This window comes from Apteryx rowi, unplaced genomic scaffold (genome assembly GCF_003343035.1).
Source record: "Apteryx rowi isolate R43461 unplaced genomic scaffold, aptRow1 scaffold_325, whole genome shotgun sequence".
NCBI classification, from domain to species: Eukaryota; Metazoa; Chordata; class Aves; order Apterygiformes; family Apterygidae; genus Apteryx; species Apteryx rowi.
This window is the reverse complement of record NW_020449697.1, coordinates 716,584-734,663: the sequence shown is the minus strand read 5'-3', so window position 1 is coordinate 734,663 and position 18,080 is coordinate 716,584. Positions and strand designations below refer to the sequence as shown.

At 36.6% G+C, this 18,080-nt stretch overlaps 1 protein-coding gene across 3 annotated transcripts in view; it reads right to left on the bottom strand.

Moving 5' to 3' along the window:
• Positions 1–432: 432 nt before the first annotated feature.
• The window catches only part of RPS6KB1 (ribosomal protein S6 kinase B1), an 18,197-nt gene continuing 549 nt past the window's right edge, over positions 433–18,080 (bottom strand). The window contains exons 1-15 of one of the 3 annotated variants that reach the window (XR_003254446.1): positions 15,066–17,043; positions 13,863–13,983; positions 13,426–13,494; positions 12,811–12,958; positions 12,094–12,151; positions 11,000–11,100; positions 9,913–10,003; positions 9,619–9,709; positions 9,206–9,313; positions 8,834–8,896; positions 7,855–7,932; positions 6,089–6,196; positions 5,376–5,488; positions 3,899–4,814; positions 433–567 (exon numbers count right to left, since the gene is read on the bottom strand). Coding sequence is in view for 2 of the 3 variants with exons in the window: in XM_026071413.1 (XP_025927198.1) it covers positions 4,577–4,814; positions 5,376–5,488; positions 6,089–6,196; positions 7,855–7,932; positions 8,834–8,896; positions 9,206–9,313; positions 9,619–9,709; positions 9,913–10,003; positions 11,000–11,100; positions 12,094–12,151; positions 12,811–12,958; positions 13,426–13,494; positions 13,863–13,983; positions 15,066–15,117 (1,439 nt within the window). In the remaining variant the exon portion in view is untranslated. Of the gene's footprint in view, positions 568–1,422; positions 4,815–5,375; positions 5,489–6,088; positions 6,197–7,854; positions 7,933–8,833; positions 8,897–9,205; positions 9,314–9,618; positions 9,710–9,912; positions 10,004–10,999; positions 11,101–12,093; positions 12,152–12,810; positions 12,959–13,425; positions 13,495–13,862; positions 13,984–15,065; positions 17,044–18,080 lie in introns of those variants that run through there. The other 2 variants (XM_026071413.1, XM_026071412.1) reach the window with 2 other exon arrangements.

The following is an 18,080-nucleotide window of genomic DNA, read 5'->3' as shown; positions in this document are numbered from 1 at the left end:
ACTTATGCAGCAAGGAATAGCGAAAAGGAAGCCTGTCATTCCATCTGATAAGTGCAAGAGATGTTACAGAGTCCTGGCACTGTGCATTCACATCTGGGCAAAGGGACAACAAACACAGCTTTTGCGTGAATGCTGTGTTTGCAAGCAAGAGCCTGCAGGGAGCCTCCTGCTAGCCTCCTAGCTAGCTTGGTCGCAGGCAGGGCCTGGGAACTCTTTGCCTTTCAGTATCTCACCCTGTTGATGAATTTGCTTCAAGATCCATTGAAAACTACCCAAGCCCAATAATATTATCAAACATAGTTTATTAAAAAAACAAAGGACTAAAAAGATTTTGATCAACCAATTTAAATTTACACTTCATAAATGAAACAAGTCAAGTCATTCTCATCTTAATTACAGAGAGGAAAAAAGTGAGTAACTTACATCCATGAATGACATCCTCTCCGATCTGCTTGCCAGTATCATGCTATTAAGGTGTAACTCTTCCTTATCAAGCCCACTCAGGCCAGGGTTGCTGCCCTGCTTTCCACACACACAGACACACAGACACCCAGCACGCGTCTGACTCTGCAGGAGACAGAACAGAGAAGAGGATGTCAAATTGCAATCAACAGCCACTCTAAGAGCTGAGGAACCTAGTGAAGGTACCAGCCCTTGGTAAGACACACTGATTAGAACGAGCATCCGTCAGGTTCTGTAAGTTTTACGTGGAGTTTCTCCCCCCTCCTTTTTCCTTCAAAGCTGTCAATGATTTAGATCCACAGTTATACTCAGGGCCTACCTAGTCTCCCCCCCCCCCCCAAAAAAAATCACTTAGATTAGCATATGTTCAAATTTGCATTTAGTTGCTATTCGCATCTATTTCATTCTGCAGTCAAGTATATTTAATTCCAATAAACTGTGAAAGACAGAAAGGGCATTACCTTTACTTCTACAAAGGCAGCTCAAGTTTGTTTCTTGAAGACACCTATTAAGTCAAGTTAATCTAGAAGAGAACAATCTGTACTGCATACAGTAAATCATCAAGGAACTGCAGGAAAAATATTTAAGTAATTTGTCTTGTTCTTAAAAGCTTCTCCTCTTCCTCAACCCCTTCCTGTAATAAGGAGTTACGGTTAGTCTCTGTAAACTGGAAAAATGAAATGCCTACTATCCTGCTTTGTGAAATACCTTTTCAGCCTACTGCTGCAGAGACAGATTTCAAAAAAACCCCAAGCAGCTGCCCAAAAAACAACTGTAGTCTCCCTCCATGTTTGATGCACTTTTCAATTAATAGTGAGAGCAGTTTGGGAGTTAAAAAGAGAACAAACTCCAAGTAAACATCCACTGTACAGTTAGAGTGGACATAAATATTGCATGTTCTCCAGCAGCTGAGCTTTTGGATAGCAAGAAAAAAAAAAAAAGGGATATTCAAAAGAACAGTTCACTCATTTATTTTTATCTTTTATTATGAGCTAATACCAGGATGACATTCAAATGTCAGATGGCACAATTAAGACAGTCTTGGTAGGAATTATTCCAGCATTCCCAAAATTACAATTTAGTACACGAATGGCATCAAATGTATGCATCACTCCCACAGAGAAAAATGATGAAATTCTGAATATCTTATACCAGAATATTTTCTGCATCAAATGGGAAAACAAAAACTGCTGGTAACACAGGTGACCTCTAAGCCTTCTGTGATAATGACCTGCAGAACAAAATATTCCCCTATTTAACATCTAGTAAAAAAAAATATGACTTTTGTTCAAGTTTAAGATTTAATACTTTTATATGGTTAGCCACAGCAGGTATTAACCTCAGTTTTACTGTATTTTTGTAATGCTACAAAAATCCTATAAAATCAAATTATAGTGAATTTTTCAGTGATTATAATTAAAAAAGCGCAGCTTGTACAAAATAAAAAAAATAAGATTCTATACTCTAATGAAAAATTTAAGACATTTTTAAATGAACAAAAGAAAGCACTTGTTAAGCTCTCCAATATTCAATGCATTCTGCACTTATCTGAAATAGCCAGACAGGAGCTAGAACTCTACTCCCCTTAGTTCATGACTAGTAACTTTGACACTATTATATATATAGAGAGGATCTATGTCTGATATTTTTACAAATAAATACAGGATAAACCATATTGCATAGTGTGTGCTTGCTGTCTGAGTCACACTCCAAAAGTTTCACAGTTATGGTAGGGAATTAAACTTATAATCCATGGGATGAAACATCAACAGTACATGAAATTTACTTTTAAGTATGATAAATTGTTTATAATTAAGCAGTGAACTCAGACAAACAATTCTTGCCATTCTTGCCAGCCATACTAAACCAACTCTACTGGACAATTATATCCAGCCAACCAAAGAGCAACTGTAAGCTGTAACTAGGACCAAGAGACATTGTTCTGCTTCCAAAAAAAAAAAATATATATATATATATATATATATATATATATATGTATATATACTTTCTTTTTTCTTTTCTTTTTCTTTTTAAGTTCCTCTATACTCAGTAAACATGTTAGGAAACCTATGTTAACAAGTGGCGTGGAGCAGACACTGCTTGCAGTGTTGCCTACTTGTAAACATACATAATACATACAGACATGAGCATTATGATTTTAGTTTCACAGCATGCCACTGGCGGTCCTGTTACCAAATAAAAAAAAAATGGCACTCTTCTGGTACAATTTATGTCACTATATGGTAACTTGATTTTCCTTATAAAACTAAAAAAGAAAGTCTCGAACAAAAGGCTTATCAGGAAGAAAAAACATTAATTTTTACTCAGTCATAAATATCTTTTTGTTGTTTCTTTGTTAGTACCAACAAGATATCACTGAATCCTTCTGGCTAGCAAATTTTAGAAAACAGCACTCCGATTGGATTCAACGTCCTTAGAGAGTTTTATGGCTTGGATCCTATGGCTCAAAAAGATTCGGTATACACAGAGTAAGCAGAATCTATAAAAAATCCCTACTGTTGTGAAACGCTAGAAGTAGACTTTGCACAGTTTGACTAAAGATAATGCAACGTGTGGCAGGCAAAAAGTGACAGGACTTGTATGCAGTTGCATGATCATATACACACGCACACGCACACCCACACACCATACACTCACTCTAACTAGTGTAAAGCTCTGCAGATATTAACCCTTTCACCAGCTATGTTCATGGAAATGCTTTCTTTAAGGCAGGAAGTATTTAAGTAAGGTAAAGTTACCTTTATTTTATTCTTTGTACCTGTAAGTCATTTGTACAGATTGTGACATTTTCAAAAACATAAATAGTGTCCTTAACATGTTTCCTAAATTAAGTTGCTAAAGTTCTGACCCACTGTGGAAGACATTCACTGAAAGGCCATTTAACACTTTTTTCTCATACAATCAGCAAATTTATTGCCCCAGCATAGGAGAAAAAATTTGATTAATTTAGAAATGTATAATGGCAGGGAACTCCCATAAGCAAAATTTTATTTAAAAAAATTCCCTCAAATTCTTACCCATTAATTACAAAAAGGTTTACTTGCTTTACTATGTAGAACTTACAGATGTTTCTTGGGGTAGTATATCCTCCCCAACTACTGACCTTGTGTTCTGATGCACTTTTTCCTGACCTTTTATATGAGTAAGAATCTGAACATATTCAGCTGTCTCCATCTAAGTGACTGGCATATACAAAGGTGATGTTTCCCAGTGAAATGTCTGCTGAGGACAAGGATGAAATAAGCAGGACATGTATGTGAGCCCATGGCTTCCAGTTAAGCCTAGAACATAGCAGCATTGCCATTTGATTAGATCCATTTGTATTTGCAGTAACAGATATTTCAGCTGGGTAAGTAAGTGAAACAGTTCTCTCCCACCCCGCATTGCCACATTTGTAATTGAGTGATTCACTTACTGATTTTTTGTTTCACCAGGAGAAGAATCAGAACTACAGTCCTTATTTTCTTCACAGCAACCAATTATTTTGCATTTTTAATTTTGGGATACTTTCCATAATGAGCTGAATCAAAAAATCTATTTGAAAAATATATATTTATATATATATAAAAAAACTCATTAGGTTTTGAATGTGAATACCAATTAAGTTTATCTTTCATCTTTGATTCCACCCCATTGTAGGAAACAGCTTAACCAAGCTTGCATGCTAATTATTCCTCAGATGCAAGCATTTAGGCATTTCATACTTTGCCTAGTGAAAGGGCTAACCCTCCGTGACACATTCATAATTAGACCAGTGATTCTGAAGCAACATCCTGACCCTTAATACTGTCAGTTTCAAGCTATCAAGCTGAAAAATCCTCGATAAGGTGAGAAGATGTCACTGCGAATCAATTAAGATGATGTGCCTAGAGTTCTGCAATACCATTTTCTAAAGTTTTTTTTTATGCACCATTGATTGACAGAAAAAAATCCATTTTTCTTTGCTTTCCAAGTCGCTCTGTGCAATGACTGACTCTTTGATACTGTCACTTTTTAAAAGTAAACCATATAAGCCCTCTCACTTCAACTTCAAGGGGGCTTATGTCCATTCTTTGTTTTCCACCTTTAAAGGCTTAAAAAAAAAATTGCGTTGTCATAGATTCATGCGCAAGTGCTCTGGTCGTTTGGAAATCATGGGAAAAGCTTGTTTTTTATATGGCCCAGAGTTTGGTTGTCGGATTGGAAGTGGTGCTGAGGCCTCTCCACAGACTGTCACATCCATTTGTTCTATTCCACTTGTCTCCATTGGATATTCCACAGGTGTCTGAGTATTTGATGCGCTGGCAGAAGCACCTCTTCCCCAGAATTCCCCAGGGGAGAACTTTACAGGGCTTTAAAAACAAGAAATATAAAAATCAGAGGTGAAGATATACACAGCACCAAGGTATGTCCTTCATTCTGCAAGAAGCTGAACTCAAATGCCTAGAGTGAGACATTTAATTCTTTCTTCCACTTCCAGAAGTTTGAGAGAGAGTTTCCAAGTCTAGCTTCTACCAAGGTTCCTTGTAAAGTTAAATTCTTTCATCCGAGTAGTCAGCATAATATAATTCTAGATCAGTGAAGACGGAATTTTCTTTACTAACATGACTCTTTAGCAGCACAAAAATACTTAGGATATTCTGGAACAGTTTTAGAGGAATGGTGTGCCAAAGTCACCAGACTGTGAGGCTGTACCAGTGTTGCAGAGCTGGCAAATTAGTACTTCTTGTGCTGCCAAACAGCATAAATTTGTCTCTAATAATGTGGTTTATAAAACTGGATTGATGCTGCACTTCTAATGGAAATGATGAGATTACTGAGAAGACAGACCACTTTTTTTTTTTTTAGTGCAGATATTTTTCAACAACTTGCCAAAAAAGGGAACGAAAAATAATAATAATAGAAAAGGATACCTGACTGGTGTCCTAGGGCTACCTATGAATCTGCGAGGTGATCGAATTTTTGGTTCAAAAGAAAATTTCTCTTTTACGCTTTCAAGTACAGATGGAGCCACATATGTAAAACCCTGCAAAATAGGAATAAATGCACTGTCACTTATAGGCAAGATTTACATTTATGATCACTTCTGTAGTTATGACCATCATTAAATAGGGAATGAAACTTATAAACAGGAGAGTAAGTATAGACACATGAACATCTTTTCACTTCCTAAAGCAAACAGCAGGATGCGAGTTCCTCACCGGAGTATCTTTTCACCCCAGATATTTCTACTCAGAACACAGATCCCCAAGAAATGCTCAAATTAATTAATTTTGAACTACTGAATGGACATTTTTCTCTCTGCACATCTATGAAAAGCAATCACATGTCCAGGGTTCTTAATGCAATTTTGAATGAGAATGCTCACATTTCAGGAAGTGGACGAGGTTTGTTGTTTAAGTTATCTGTATAAAGAAAACCTCAGCAATAATCTAACCACAATATATTCAAAGCCCCCAAACACTTCAAATCTGCTGCAATATAAGTGTTTAAAAGTATGACGGTTTGCTTCAAGTATCAGGTGGTAAGACTCAAGAGAATTGAGTCACCTGAAATGCCCTCCTGTCTCCAAATAACACTACATACCTCTCCGGAGTCATCAGACCCTTGGCCCTGGCTCACTTACCAGAAAGACCTGGTTGGCACTTTCACTGAGAGTAGAGTCATCTGGGCTATCAACAGGTGTCTGACGTGTAAACTTTGAATCAAACTGGCTCACATCCTCTTCAGATTGCTTTGCAAAAACAAAATGATTAAGGGTTTATATTACAGATATCAACCAAATGGCTTAGCGGTGATCAGTGAAGCCTCTGGCTGGAGTTCATTCCATAGGTTTTTGGCAGAGCTCTGCGGTAGTAAAACCCTGGAGTGGTGTCGGACTCCTGTCGCTGCCCGTGGGAGGTCACTATGGGCACTGACACTGAGAAATAAAGGCAAGGGGGAGGGGCAACAATTATGGATCAAAAAGGAAGATAAATTAAAAAGATGCCTTAAAAAAAATCTCATATTACAAACAAAACCATTTAGAAATACATTGCCAGCTTCTTTGCAAGTTTAACCCTGGTCATAACCAGTATAGAACAGTTGCATCTATTAGTTTCTGGAAGTTTCTCTCTCCAGACAAGCTCATCTCATTTTTGCAGATGCAGAAGTGTTTATACTGTTAGGGACAGACAGTAACACTGGAATAATTTACTAAGAATATTGTTTAATTCAGTCAAAGAACAACAGACATCATTCCAAGATCCCGTCTCTCATCTTAAGTGTAACTGAAAAGGTGATATATCTTCGTTTGAGGAGGCCTTCACGCAACCATGCAATCACATTTTTAAGAACCAGCTGGTTTGTACAAGTAGCTTTTATAAAGTTTGCTAAGAACGGGGCGGGGGGGGAGGAAAACTGTCTTCAGATAGTTGCTTTGGAAAGTCTTTTATGTCATTCTGAATGTTAGTCAAAAAAGTGAGGAGGAAAAAGGGTAGGAGCCCCCAAGCTGTAGTATGCCCAGTATTAATGGTACGCAAGTCAGTTTAAAGTGAGATTTTTAGTGGAGTGAGGAACTACCCGGATAGCAATACCCATTGCCCTTGTAGCTAACTGTACCCAGGAAAAGAAAGAAAGAAAGAAAGAAAAAAAAGACAAATACCCCACACTCTCAAAATATAAGATAAGATAATAGAGGCGTATCCATCATATCACTAGTTTGAAGTAAACTTATGTTATTGCCTGTAACGCACTAGCTGCGTTGTGAATATTAATAAGCAAATTACCCAGGATGCTGAATTAGGAGACTTAATTTTATTTCGCTTAGCCACTATTTATCATTTTAGTTTCAACTAAATATGACTCTGTGTGCAATCTTTAGAAGCAAAAATTCAGAAATAACTGCACTTCCAAGTCTGTTCAAGCTACATTTTAGCAGCAGGAGGAATTAAAACTGACGTAGAACTTTCTCCCTCCAAAAGACTCAACAGAAGGATAAATTGGCTCTTAGCTGACTTTGCTACCTTTCTCACATAAAAAAAGGAACATCCTATTCCAATGACTAACGTGTACAATGACTACAGAGGAGTAAGACAGGAACAGCATGCTCATGACAGCCAATGTTTCATACTGTGTGGAGTCTTTACAGAAGGAGGTTTTTTATTTCTTAAATGTTGATACTAGCATCAGTTCTCAGGAAAAAAAAATTTGCATCTGTAGTTTCTCTCTTTGATTTGACAGTGAATCTGAGAACCAGTAAGCTATGTTGATGCGTTTAACTTCTTAAAGTACCAGAAAGCAATGGTACACCACAGTTTGTCAGAGTGAAAGTTTCTAAGTTTTAAATGCTACATTGTTTGAGACCTTTCCTAAAAGCACACAAGGGACATCTCACAGCTTCTGAGTACATACCAATAAGGGTTTAAAAGGAGGTTCCACCTTCCGTGCCAACAGCTCATCCCAGTTAATGTGTCTGAAGAACGGGTGAGCCTAAAAAAGTTAGCAGTAGTACAGGGTCACAATCAGCCTTCTGGGTACAACTCACAGAAATCTGAGATAACAGTGATCTTCTAGAAATAAGATGCAATTGTTTTTGTTAAATGTTAATGTTAACAAGAAAAGCAAATTAAAGCAAGACTGAGAAATAATAAGTGTGTTCTTTTCAGGCCCTCGCTGTGGTGTTTTTCTCTCCAAAATCCCATATGGGTCAAGTGTAATACATTCTGCAGCAGTAGCAGAATAGTAGCTAAAAATTGATACCATCTCTCTCAGTCAGAAAACATATGATCCTATCATGTTTTCCGCAAAAGCATTAAAAAAAGCTAGTTGATATACATTTACAGTTCAAAAACATAGAGGTATCTTGCTAGATATCTAAAAATAATGTAAAAATACTGAATTAATGACAAATTATCACAACAGTGGAGTAAGAGGAACTCTAAAGTAGCTTGTTAATGGCATCCCAAAGAACATCATGCTGGAAGCAATGGGGACTAGGCAACACTGAATGCAAACTAACTACATTTTTCCCTTGAAAGAGCTGCACTAAATACAAGGACTGGCAGGTTTTTCATCAGACCACTAGTATAATATCACTCCAATATATGGCCAACTGCACAATTCAGCACTGTGCAGCTAGCAGGAAAGAGCAACTGGAATACAAAGCTAAAGAAAAGAAGTTATTTTCCAATTCTCAAATCATCAAATAGGTAGACAGCTGCTCTTTTCTTCAATGTTGAAGGATTCACATTTTGACCAACTGTCAAGTGTGGCTGCCTTTTTGCTCGTTACATGTTCAGACAGACATAATGTCTGTTGATGTACCCTCTAAGCTAAGGGGAAGGATGGAGTTTTTCAATGAGGTTATGAAGAAAAGTTAAGCAAGAGTTACCTGAACTTCTCCAGCATCTCCAGGACCAGCTCCTAGACGTGAGGCAGCATTTCTTTTTAGCAGCTTAATGAGATGTAACATGATATAACAAGGAAAGAAAATTATTGAAATAGTTATGCCATTATGAATAGTCTATTTCTGACACGAATCATCATTTAAATGAATAGCATGCAGAATGAATACAGAAGAATCAGAAACTCTGCATTAATTAGAAAACCACTGTATTTCCAAGGAAAATCACTTTCTGTTCCATGCAAAACCAATATCGACTTGATAATTAGTAAAACAAGCATGGACTGAAAAGCCACAGTGGTCTCATTATGCTTCTATTTTCTACATACACATGCAGTACTGACATTCATTAAAATCTACCTTTTTAAGCAGATCTCTGGCTTCTTGTGTGAGGTAGGGAGGCAAGTTGAGTTTACACTTGAGAATCTTGTCAATTGTTTTCTTTCTGTTCTCCCCAGTGAAAGGAGGCTAGAAAGCATCATTGTAATGGGAAGAAAAATAGGACTTGTTCAGCTCTCTCATTTGCGTACACAGAACTCATTTCAGTAATTTATAAAGCAGAAAAAATTACTGCAAATGGGACTTTCAAATAATTGTTCAGGTCACAAGAACAGCTTGTGACTCTAGCCAAAGTAAGTATAGCCATGTTTTAGTTATACTTCTTACTTGCATCTGTACAAGCACATATATATTTATACATGCATCTGAATTAGAATACAGGTAGCTTCAAAAGCTAGGAAGAGAAATACATGCAATTATAACTGTGCACCTACTGCTCCAGTCAGCATGTCATACATTAATGCCCCCAAACTCCACCAGTCCACAGCACGATTATGCCCACTCCTCATCAAGATTTCAGGGGCCCTGTAATAGGAAAAATTAAAAATATGAAAGTATTTTTAACAAGATTAATACTAATTCTGACTACTACTTTTCAAAGAAAGTCTCATTTATCATGTAAAATTTCTATAAATGACTGAACGTATGAACCACCAGTTAAAAAAGGTAAAATTCAGCCACTACCCCCAGACCAGAGTAATACTTTTCTGTTTCATCATGCAGCTCACATGTATTCAATTGTTCCACAAAACGTGTGCGTGACTGTTCCATCGTGAATAGATTCTTTACATAATCCAAAGTCAGTCAATTTTACATGACCTGAAATTAAACATATAAAGTCTAAAATGTGCCAGAATTCTGACACTCATACAAGCAACATTAAAAAAATATGAATTTTTAACATGATCTGCAACAAATCTGAACTACTTCTAGACACCTTCAATGTACTGACAGAGCAATACAGTTATAAAACAGAATCAGGAGATCTCACTTAAAACATCTGCGTTATCTCTGCATAAGAAAGTGTTGCCACTTGGCAAAGAGAAACAAGGAGACTGAAACTACCAAAACTTGCTCCCATACAGACATTTGTCTGTATGTCTAAATGTCTATTCTTCAATCATAAAGAATGTAGAGCATCATTCAGATGAGAAAGCAGGTTACTGAATCTTACTGCTTGCATCAAAATTTGGAGAACAACTTTCAGAAAATTGTAAAGTACCCTAAATTATTCAGTACAAAGAGTTACACCAAGTAAAAAAGTTGTTTTTAAGATAACATGAAACTACTGGATGGTACAGACTGCCAGAGTAGTCAGTGTCATGTAGTCAATGCAGCAGCATGCTTGGGAGTTACTACTATTGTCAGGTAAAGTGTCAACAACTAGGTAAGTCACTTCAGCTACAGATGATTTGGCATCCTATATATTTTGCCTTTTCCTAACTAATGTCTTCATTTATCTCCATTTCTAACATGCCACAGATTCTACAGTGAAGATGCAGATGTTTAAGTACTTTATAATGACCCAACAGAATAATGCTTTAACTAATTTCAGAAGTGTCGCATTAGTAAGTCAACCATTCAAAAAGTGCTTGCACTATACATATGGAACTTGGAGCTTACGGGATTCCTTGTATTAAACCTGAAGAAGCACTCTTTAAGGACGAGCAATTAGCTTTGGCAGTTATTCAGTTATACCAAGAGCGATAAGGGACATGTCATTGTTCTAAGGAAATTCACATATAAATGAACTGTTGTGACCTTTGAAAAAGGATTTTCATATGATTGGAAACATAAAACTTATTATATTTGTACCTTGATGATTAAGCATGATATTTTCTGGCTTCAGATCACGATAGATGATTCCTTTTTGATGCAAGTGCCCCAGTGCCATTGAGATTTCTGCTAAGTAAAAGCTGAAAGAAAAAGTACGCCACACAATTGGACATATTCAATCATGCAAAGCACCTTAAGCACTAAGATTATTACGTATGTAGCAATGATTCCTTGAAAGTATCATTAGATCTGCATGAGAGAATAAAGTAGAGAAACAATGATGCCTTTGAGGCTGGTTTGCCAAAAGGCATACAGATTCCAAGATGAACTACAAAATTACGTCATTAGCATTAGGTTTATCTGTTCAGTAGATATCCTATCATGAACCTAAATTTACTCGTCAGTGGTTAAAATGTGCTTTAATCTGTATTACAAAACTTCCTCCAACCTCTCTGAGAAGAGATGGCAAAGTTAAAGAAAAAAACTGAAGCTAAAAAGGTAACTGGCAGCACCCAGAGTGCTATCAGCAGAACAGTATTACAACCTCGTACGTACATTAGAGCTGTTCTAAGAAACTATCAATACACGCTGTGGAAAGACACAGCTGTATTCAGCTGTGTGAAGGATATCGAGGGGGGTACACTCCATCTGGTTTTATGTAAAGTATCACTGTTTGAAAGGCTATTTCTCACGCACTAGAAAAAGCATCTTTATTACTTCACACAGTGATCATGAGAAGAATAAATACAGCAGATTCTAAAAATTCTGTAATTGCCTGGTAAAATTGTGTGTGGATTAAAAACAAACAAAACCCCCCCACAAAATACAGTCAAATCAAATCTTTCACAGTCTTTTCTCTAACACCTGAAACACATCCTTCATCACAAGCACATGTATAAATCCCATGGAATATAGCCTCACACTTCAACCAGCAACAAATGCTCTTCAAGTCTGTAGTTATGTCTGCACAAATTGGCAAGTACAGAGCACATATGTCTTCACAAAACCCAGTTAACTGCTCTTTTCACTAGAATATAACATGAATGAAGAGTTATAGTCTCCCAAGTCAGAATGAACAGTTTAAGCACTCCAAAAAACCCTATTAATTTACCAAAATATAATGTTTCACGTACCAAGCTGTGTCTTCCATAAATATCCCTTCTCTCTCTAACTGCATAAATAGTTCTCCTCCTGTCATGAGAAAAAAAAGGAAGTATAATACTCTATTAAAAGTACATTCTATCATTTTTAGTCAGTCAAAAATCTATTTTCCAGAAAAGCTATAAGCAACTAGTATTCGGTTCCGCTCTGCAAGAAGTCGTTTCACAAAGAATTAGGAAACACGAGAATAACAGAATAATATCTTTCTAAAGAAATGCCAAAGGAGATCAAAAGAGCACATTGGCAAATGTAAGTGTTTTTGTCTCTGTTTTTCCATTGTTACAGCTTGACCAAATTGCTTCAAATCTGTTTCAGTTTCCCTATCCGTGAAAGGAAGATAAGTTTCTTGTTTCACAAAGAACTTGCAAGGACTACAACTTCAGGTAATCAGTAAGACTGCATAGCATCTTTCCAAGTGTGAACATACAGGAATTATACACAATAGAATAAGAAGTATTAAAAACTTTTTTGTCCTGTACTCTCATGAAAAACATATTTTTAGTGATTAATACAACTTTACTGAACTAGAAATGTTATTTAAGTTATTCTATGTATTTTTAATGCAAACCTATTTTACATCTTTAAAAGAATATCCCGACAGTTGCCTGGCGTTTTATAAGTAGAATAAAAAATCCAAACTCTTGGCTATGTAAGATAGCAATAAGCAGGTAACAATTTAACATACTGACCACTGAGATACTCAAGGATGAGGTAGAGTTTTCCACCAGTCTGAAAGGCATAAATTAAGTCTACGATGAAGGGATGTTTCACTTCCTCCAGTATATTCCGCTCTGCTTTTGTATGAGCTGTATCTTTTGCATTCCTTACAATCATTGCCTATAAAAAGGCAGAGATATGTGACCGCAAGAACATGCTAAAAAATGCAGACTTTTACATTTACTTCCATTCTGAGTTTACTAAATCACAACACTACATATGAGTCAGCAACACAGTAAAAAAGAAAAACCCAAAACAAACAAAAAAGCCCACCATGAAATACACAAAACATGCTCACTGGTTTCTTACCAAAGATTAATTCTTTATTTATTTCATAGAATCATACAATAATTTAGGTTGGAAGGTACCTCCAGAGGTATTTAAAAGGATTAACTGTTAAGAACTACAGAGACAGAACAGTTTAGTAAAAGATTAATTACAATTGTCCTTGGATATGAAAACAACTGTATACATCCTAGATACAGTTTTGATTTTAGGTATACTAAATAATTAGACAGTTATAACAGCTGAAGGGGAGGGGAATCTTTTGGATTCAGATAGCAGTGAAATGTGAGTATTTATGTTACCTTTTTAAGAACTTTCATGGCAAAAATTTTTCCGGTATTTGCTCCAGTTACTTTTCGTACTTGAAATACCTATGCAACACCAATACAGAAGCGATCATATATTATAAACTGCACTTGCCATCAGAAGTCAAAAACAAAGAGATCACCTCCAAATGCAAAGATGCCTGGAGGGGAACAGTTAATTATCTGAAAGAGAATTTGGGGTATTTTCTAGTAGCAGTCCTGCTGCCACCTGGTGGTGAGGCTCTGCCAGGGATCTCGCTCTGAACCGCCCCACGGCCAAGGTCTCTCCCGAAACACCAACCTCACAGCCTGGAGGTTACCTCCCGGCAGAAATTTTTCTGAATACAGGATGGGAAGATTAGGTCTTGCCAAAGGCGGCACTTTTCACCACCTTCAGCATAACAGATTTACTTCAGTAGAAAAAAGTTCCTTACCTTTCCGTAGCCACCTTTGCCAAGTACGCGTAGTAACTCAAAGCACTCTGGTCGGATCTTTTCTGGACCTCTGTTTACACTAGTTTCTGAAATCTCAAATTTTTCACAATGTTCCATGCCACTGAATAAAATCGAGACAAGAATATAAGACTACCTGATGCTCAACAGTGATCAAGAGAAAGTAAGCAAGCAAATTACCCTCTGAAAAACGTATAGTATATCTGGCATAACTGAACAACTGCTTTGGCGATTTGGTGAATTCCTAGCATCAGAAATTTTAATTAGGTGTGTGAAAAGCAGTAAGTGGCAACTTGCACAAAAAAAACATTTGCAAATTATTGGGATTTAGAGTATTAAGATTTCCTTCAGATTCCTCCATTTTTAATGCATAATAAATCTCTGTATTAAAACAGAAATGATTTTCAAGGACCAAAGCCTCAAATTGGCTTAGGCAATTTCTTGAAGATCTCAGGTAAAAGCAAGGTTATAAGATGTGTTTAAATTTAAATCACATTCAGCAGTCCTAGTCACGGTAAGACTTTGGTAACACAAGCATTTTGCAGAAAAAGCTGCAACATAAAACTGTCTCACAACTCTGAACATGCCACAAAAGCCTAAACCATAATTTAATGATGCTTCTAAATTATGCTACAGTTCTGCAAAAGACAAAGTGGTGATAACATTGATCCTGCTAAAATAAACATGACCGAACTGTTTAAACTGCATCGATACTTTCTTTGCACAATGTGGTACACTGAAACAGTCTGGAAAGCTTTAAATGAAACAAAGGTAGCCGTCCCAAGACCTTCTATCAGAACTTCTGAATTCTACTTCTCACCTGCTTCAGACTGTCACGCAAATCTGCAACTGGAGCCTTTATAAAACGGACAGAACATACAGTGCTCTGCAGACAGTGCATTACATTCATATTGCAAATATTAGTCAGCTACAACAGATATGTTAGGAGAAGCAAGGATTAAAAGACAACAGCAGGTTTTGCCATAATTTTTTTATTATTATTATTTTATTTCAAGATACAGTTCATAAATTTTAATGTGAAGAAATAGTGGAACAACTAGAAACAACTCAAAATTGAACAAGAATGACAAAATTTTCTATTTAACTTAACAAACATGTTGGTATTATTAGAGATTATATGTAGCTGGCATGAACGGTACAGAACATTTTCTAGCAGCAACTTACAGGTCGTATTGGCCAAGTCCTCCATGGTCCATGCTCTCACTTAATTGTCCCTGGGGAGGGGAGGGGTAGAAGGAAGATTAATTATAATGTAAGAAACAAAGCAGTGTTAAAAATAAATGTAGTGATGTGTTTTACAACTTTTTAGGTTTTGTTATTATTAAGCTAGCCTAAATGTTGGAGTAATAAATTATCACCAGAAGATAAGAAATCTACAAAATTCTGCAGAGGAGTTGCAACATTTCCATGTATCTCAACGACACAGAGAACTACTGTTTTACCTGACTGCATTGTTACTCAATTACTTTAATATTAGAGGTAACAATTTCACCCCCTTCTCCCCAGTGATCTTGAAAAATGTTAAGGTACTACAATTTTTTTACACTTGCTTTCCCATAGGAATTTTAAATTCCTTTACAGTATTATGCAAATTAGAACTATAATCAAGATTATGTAAATAGACGAATCAGGATTCACACAAACTAGAAACAACTGACTGAGAAGGCTTTATTATTCTATACTGCTGATTATCTAATCCCAATAGTAGCAAAATAACTAAACTTTACTCTGATGATAAATACTTCTACTGATCAATAATCATTCAGATAGATCAATGCAAGCAAATATTAATAAAGGAGAATCAAGCACTTCAACGTAAGGACTAGACACCATTAAAGAATGTAGTTCAATTTTGAAGAGATATTTTCTTAAAAGAATTTTTGACTTGATCCTTTACGAACTGCAAGATAATATCTCCCTCTTTAATTACGGCTCTACATGGCAAAAGTAGTGCAAACCCAGCAGACAGCTGGAATGAATACAAATAGAATTTAGCGGGCAAGCTTCCTAATACATTACAATTTTATTTCTAAAAATATGTACATAAAATAGAGACTGCAAGTTTGTGAGAAACACTCTGAACTCTAAGGACTGGATACAGATAGAATGAATGACTTGTGCAATTCACAGAGAACTAGAAGAAAAAAGTGATACAGAGATCGGCAAAAAGCAGACCAAGCTAAGGAGTACATTTTTGGATATTATGTAAATGAAAACACTAGCCAAAGAAAATTATGAATTTTCAATAGCTTCCAAACCAAGTAAACACTGAAGCTTACAGAGGCTGGCTTATTTTGGTGGGTGAGCTGGAGGGGAATTTAACTCCTGGTTCCACCTACCAGCACCACCAGCAATTACAGAGTCCAAAAGTTCAAGTCAGTTTTCAGGTCAGAAAGTTGCTAGCTCATGTCCTCTTGATAACATTTATTAGAGAAATCAAGCTTATTGACATCTGTTTCACAATAAAATCCACTAAAACTGCCCTTGACCCTACCATTAGGTGACAAAAAACAAATTCAAAAAATTCATCAAGGATGGAGAATAAATACCCATTACATTTCTAGATCTTTTTCCTTCTGGAAGTTACCCATTGGTTCTGGCAAGCCAACGCATGGTATTCTTACCCTCGCAAACAATGGCTTTCATTCTCAATATTAACTGAAGCAAAATTCACTTCAGATACCACTCCGCTATTTGCGAGGATTTCTTCTCTTGTTTTTTAACAAAACCAAGAAATGAAATGGTATTCTGGTTAGCAACCCTTCAGTTTGTAGTTATTGTTTCATTTACTACAAACAAAAACATAAAGGTTGTTTTATTCACTGTAATAACTAGTGCAAACAACTATTTGGCTTACAAGTAAACTCTCCACCTAAATACTTGTTCAGTTTTTCTAGAATAGCCATGCCTATGTAAAACTACAACTGCTCTGTCCTTGAGGCTATAGGGTCACAACCTTCAGGAGCTGCAAAGGTCCAGCTCCAGGCAGACTAGATAACCCTGATTTTACACCTTGCTCACTTTCAGTTTAATGATCTCAACCTCCCAGTCTGCAACGTCTTCTGAAAGACCTGCACAATGCCTGCAGACATAAGTTTCTGTTAAACATTTTTCCCAGAACACTTTTCTGATGCTTCCTCTTCTTTCTTGCTCTTATATTCTCTGCTTTCCAGTTCTGCTTTAATTTTAGGTCTGTTCTAATTTTCCTTATTTGTTTTCCAAATGCCTAATTCCTCTGCTGATTTTATTTTACTGACATTTTTCCAGACACTAGAAGCAAGCACACAACATTGAATTTGGCCGTCACAGGCAAATATTCATTTTTCGTGACATCTGAGAACCAAGTCAGGTTGCCAATTAACATTCAAATTCATAGAAGTTGTGCCATAAGTATTTCAGTCATACCCATTTTTAAAAGCCCACAATAACTAATAAAATCTTTAAATTATTCCTTAACATTACTCTTTAAGGCTGAATTATTGGAACACGTGGGAGAACTAATTCACCTTTCTTGCAGTCCCCCTTAGAACCTGTTCTTGGCAACATTAACAGTGTGATGCAAGTGACATTTTTTAAGCCAGGTACTTTATTGATTACTGAGGTCACAGACAGTGTTTTCTCCCACAAGTCGAGAAGCTATACGCCTTCCGTTGTCAAACAGTATCTCTACAGTTTACATATACAGTGTGGATGCTGCAGCTGTGATACAGAGCATCGGGTTATCTCAAAGATTCCAAGAATTTCAGTAGGATTTAAACAGCACAAAATGAATGCAGTAACAATTTAAGCGATAGCAAAACTTTAATATACAAAACGATATAAAAAGCCACAGTAGCACTAGGAAAATATAAACAGAGATCTTGTAATAAAATTCTCCCAAAGCCTTAACAGAAACTACATGACACGTTAAAACAACAAACTACACGTTACAAGGTGAGCCGTGCAGATGGGGATGCACGCCGATCTACATGGGCGCCTCACACAGCGTTTGAAAGCTCTGCATTTAATTTTGGCGCTAGAGCAACACAGTTCCAGAACGATTAGCACTTCTGCACTGACGTTAAAACATGTGACGATAAAAAAAAAAAAGAGAGAGAGAGAGAAAGAGAGAGAGAGACCCTCGCTGCGACACCGCTATGCTAGAAAAATCCAAACCCAAACTTTCGTGGGGACGGGGGG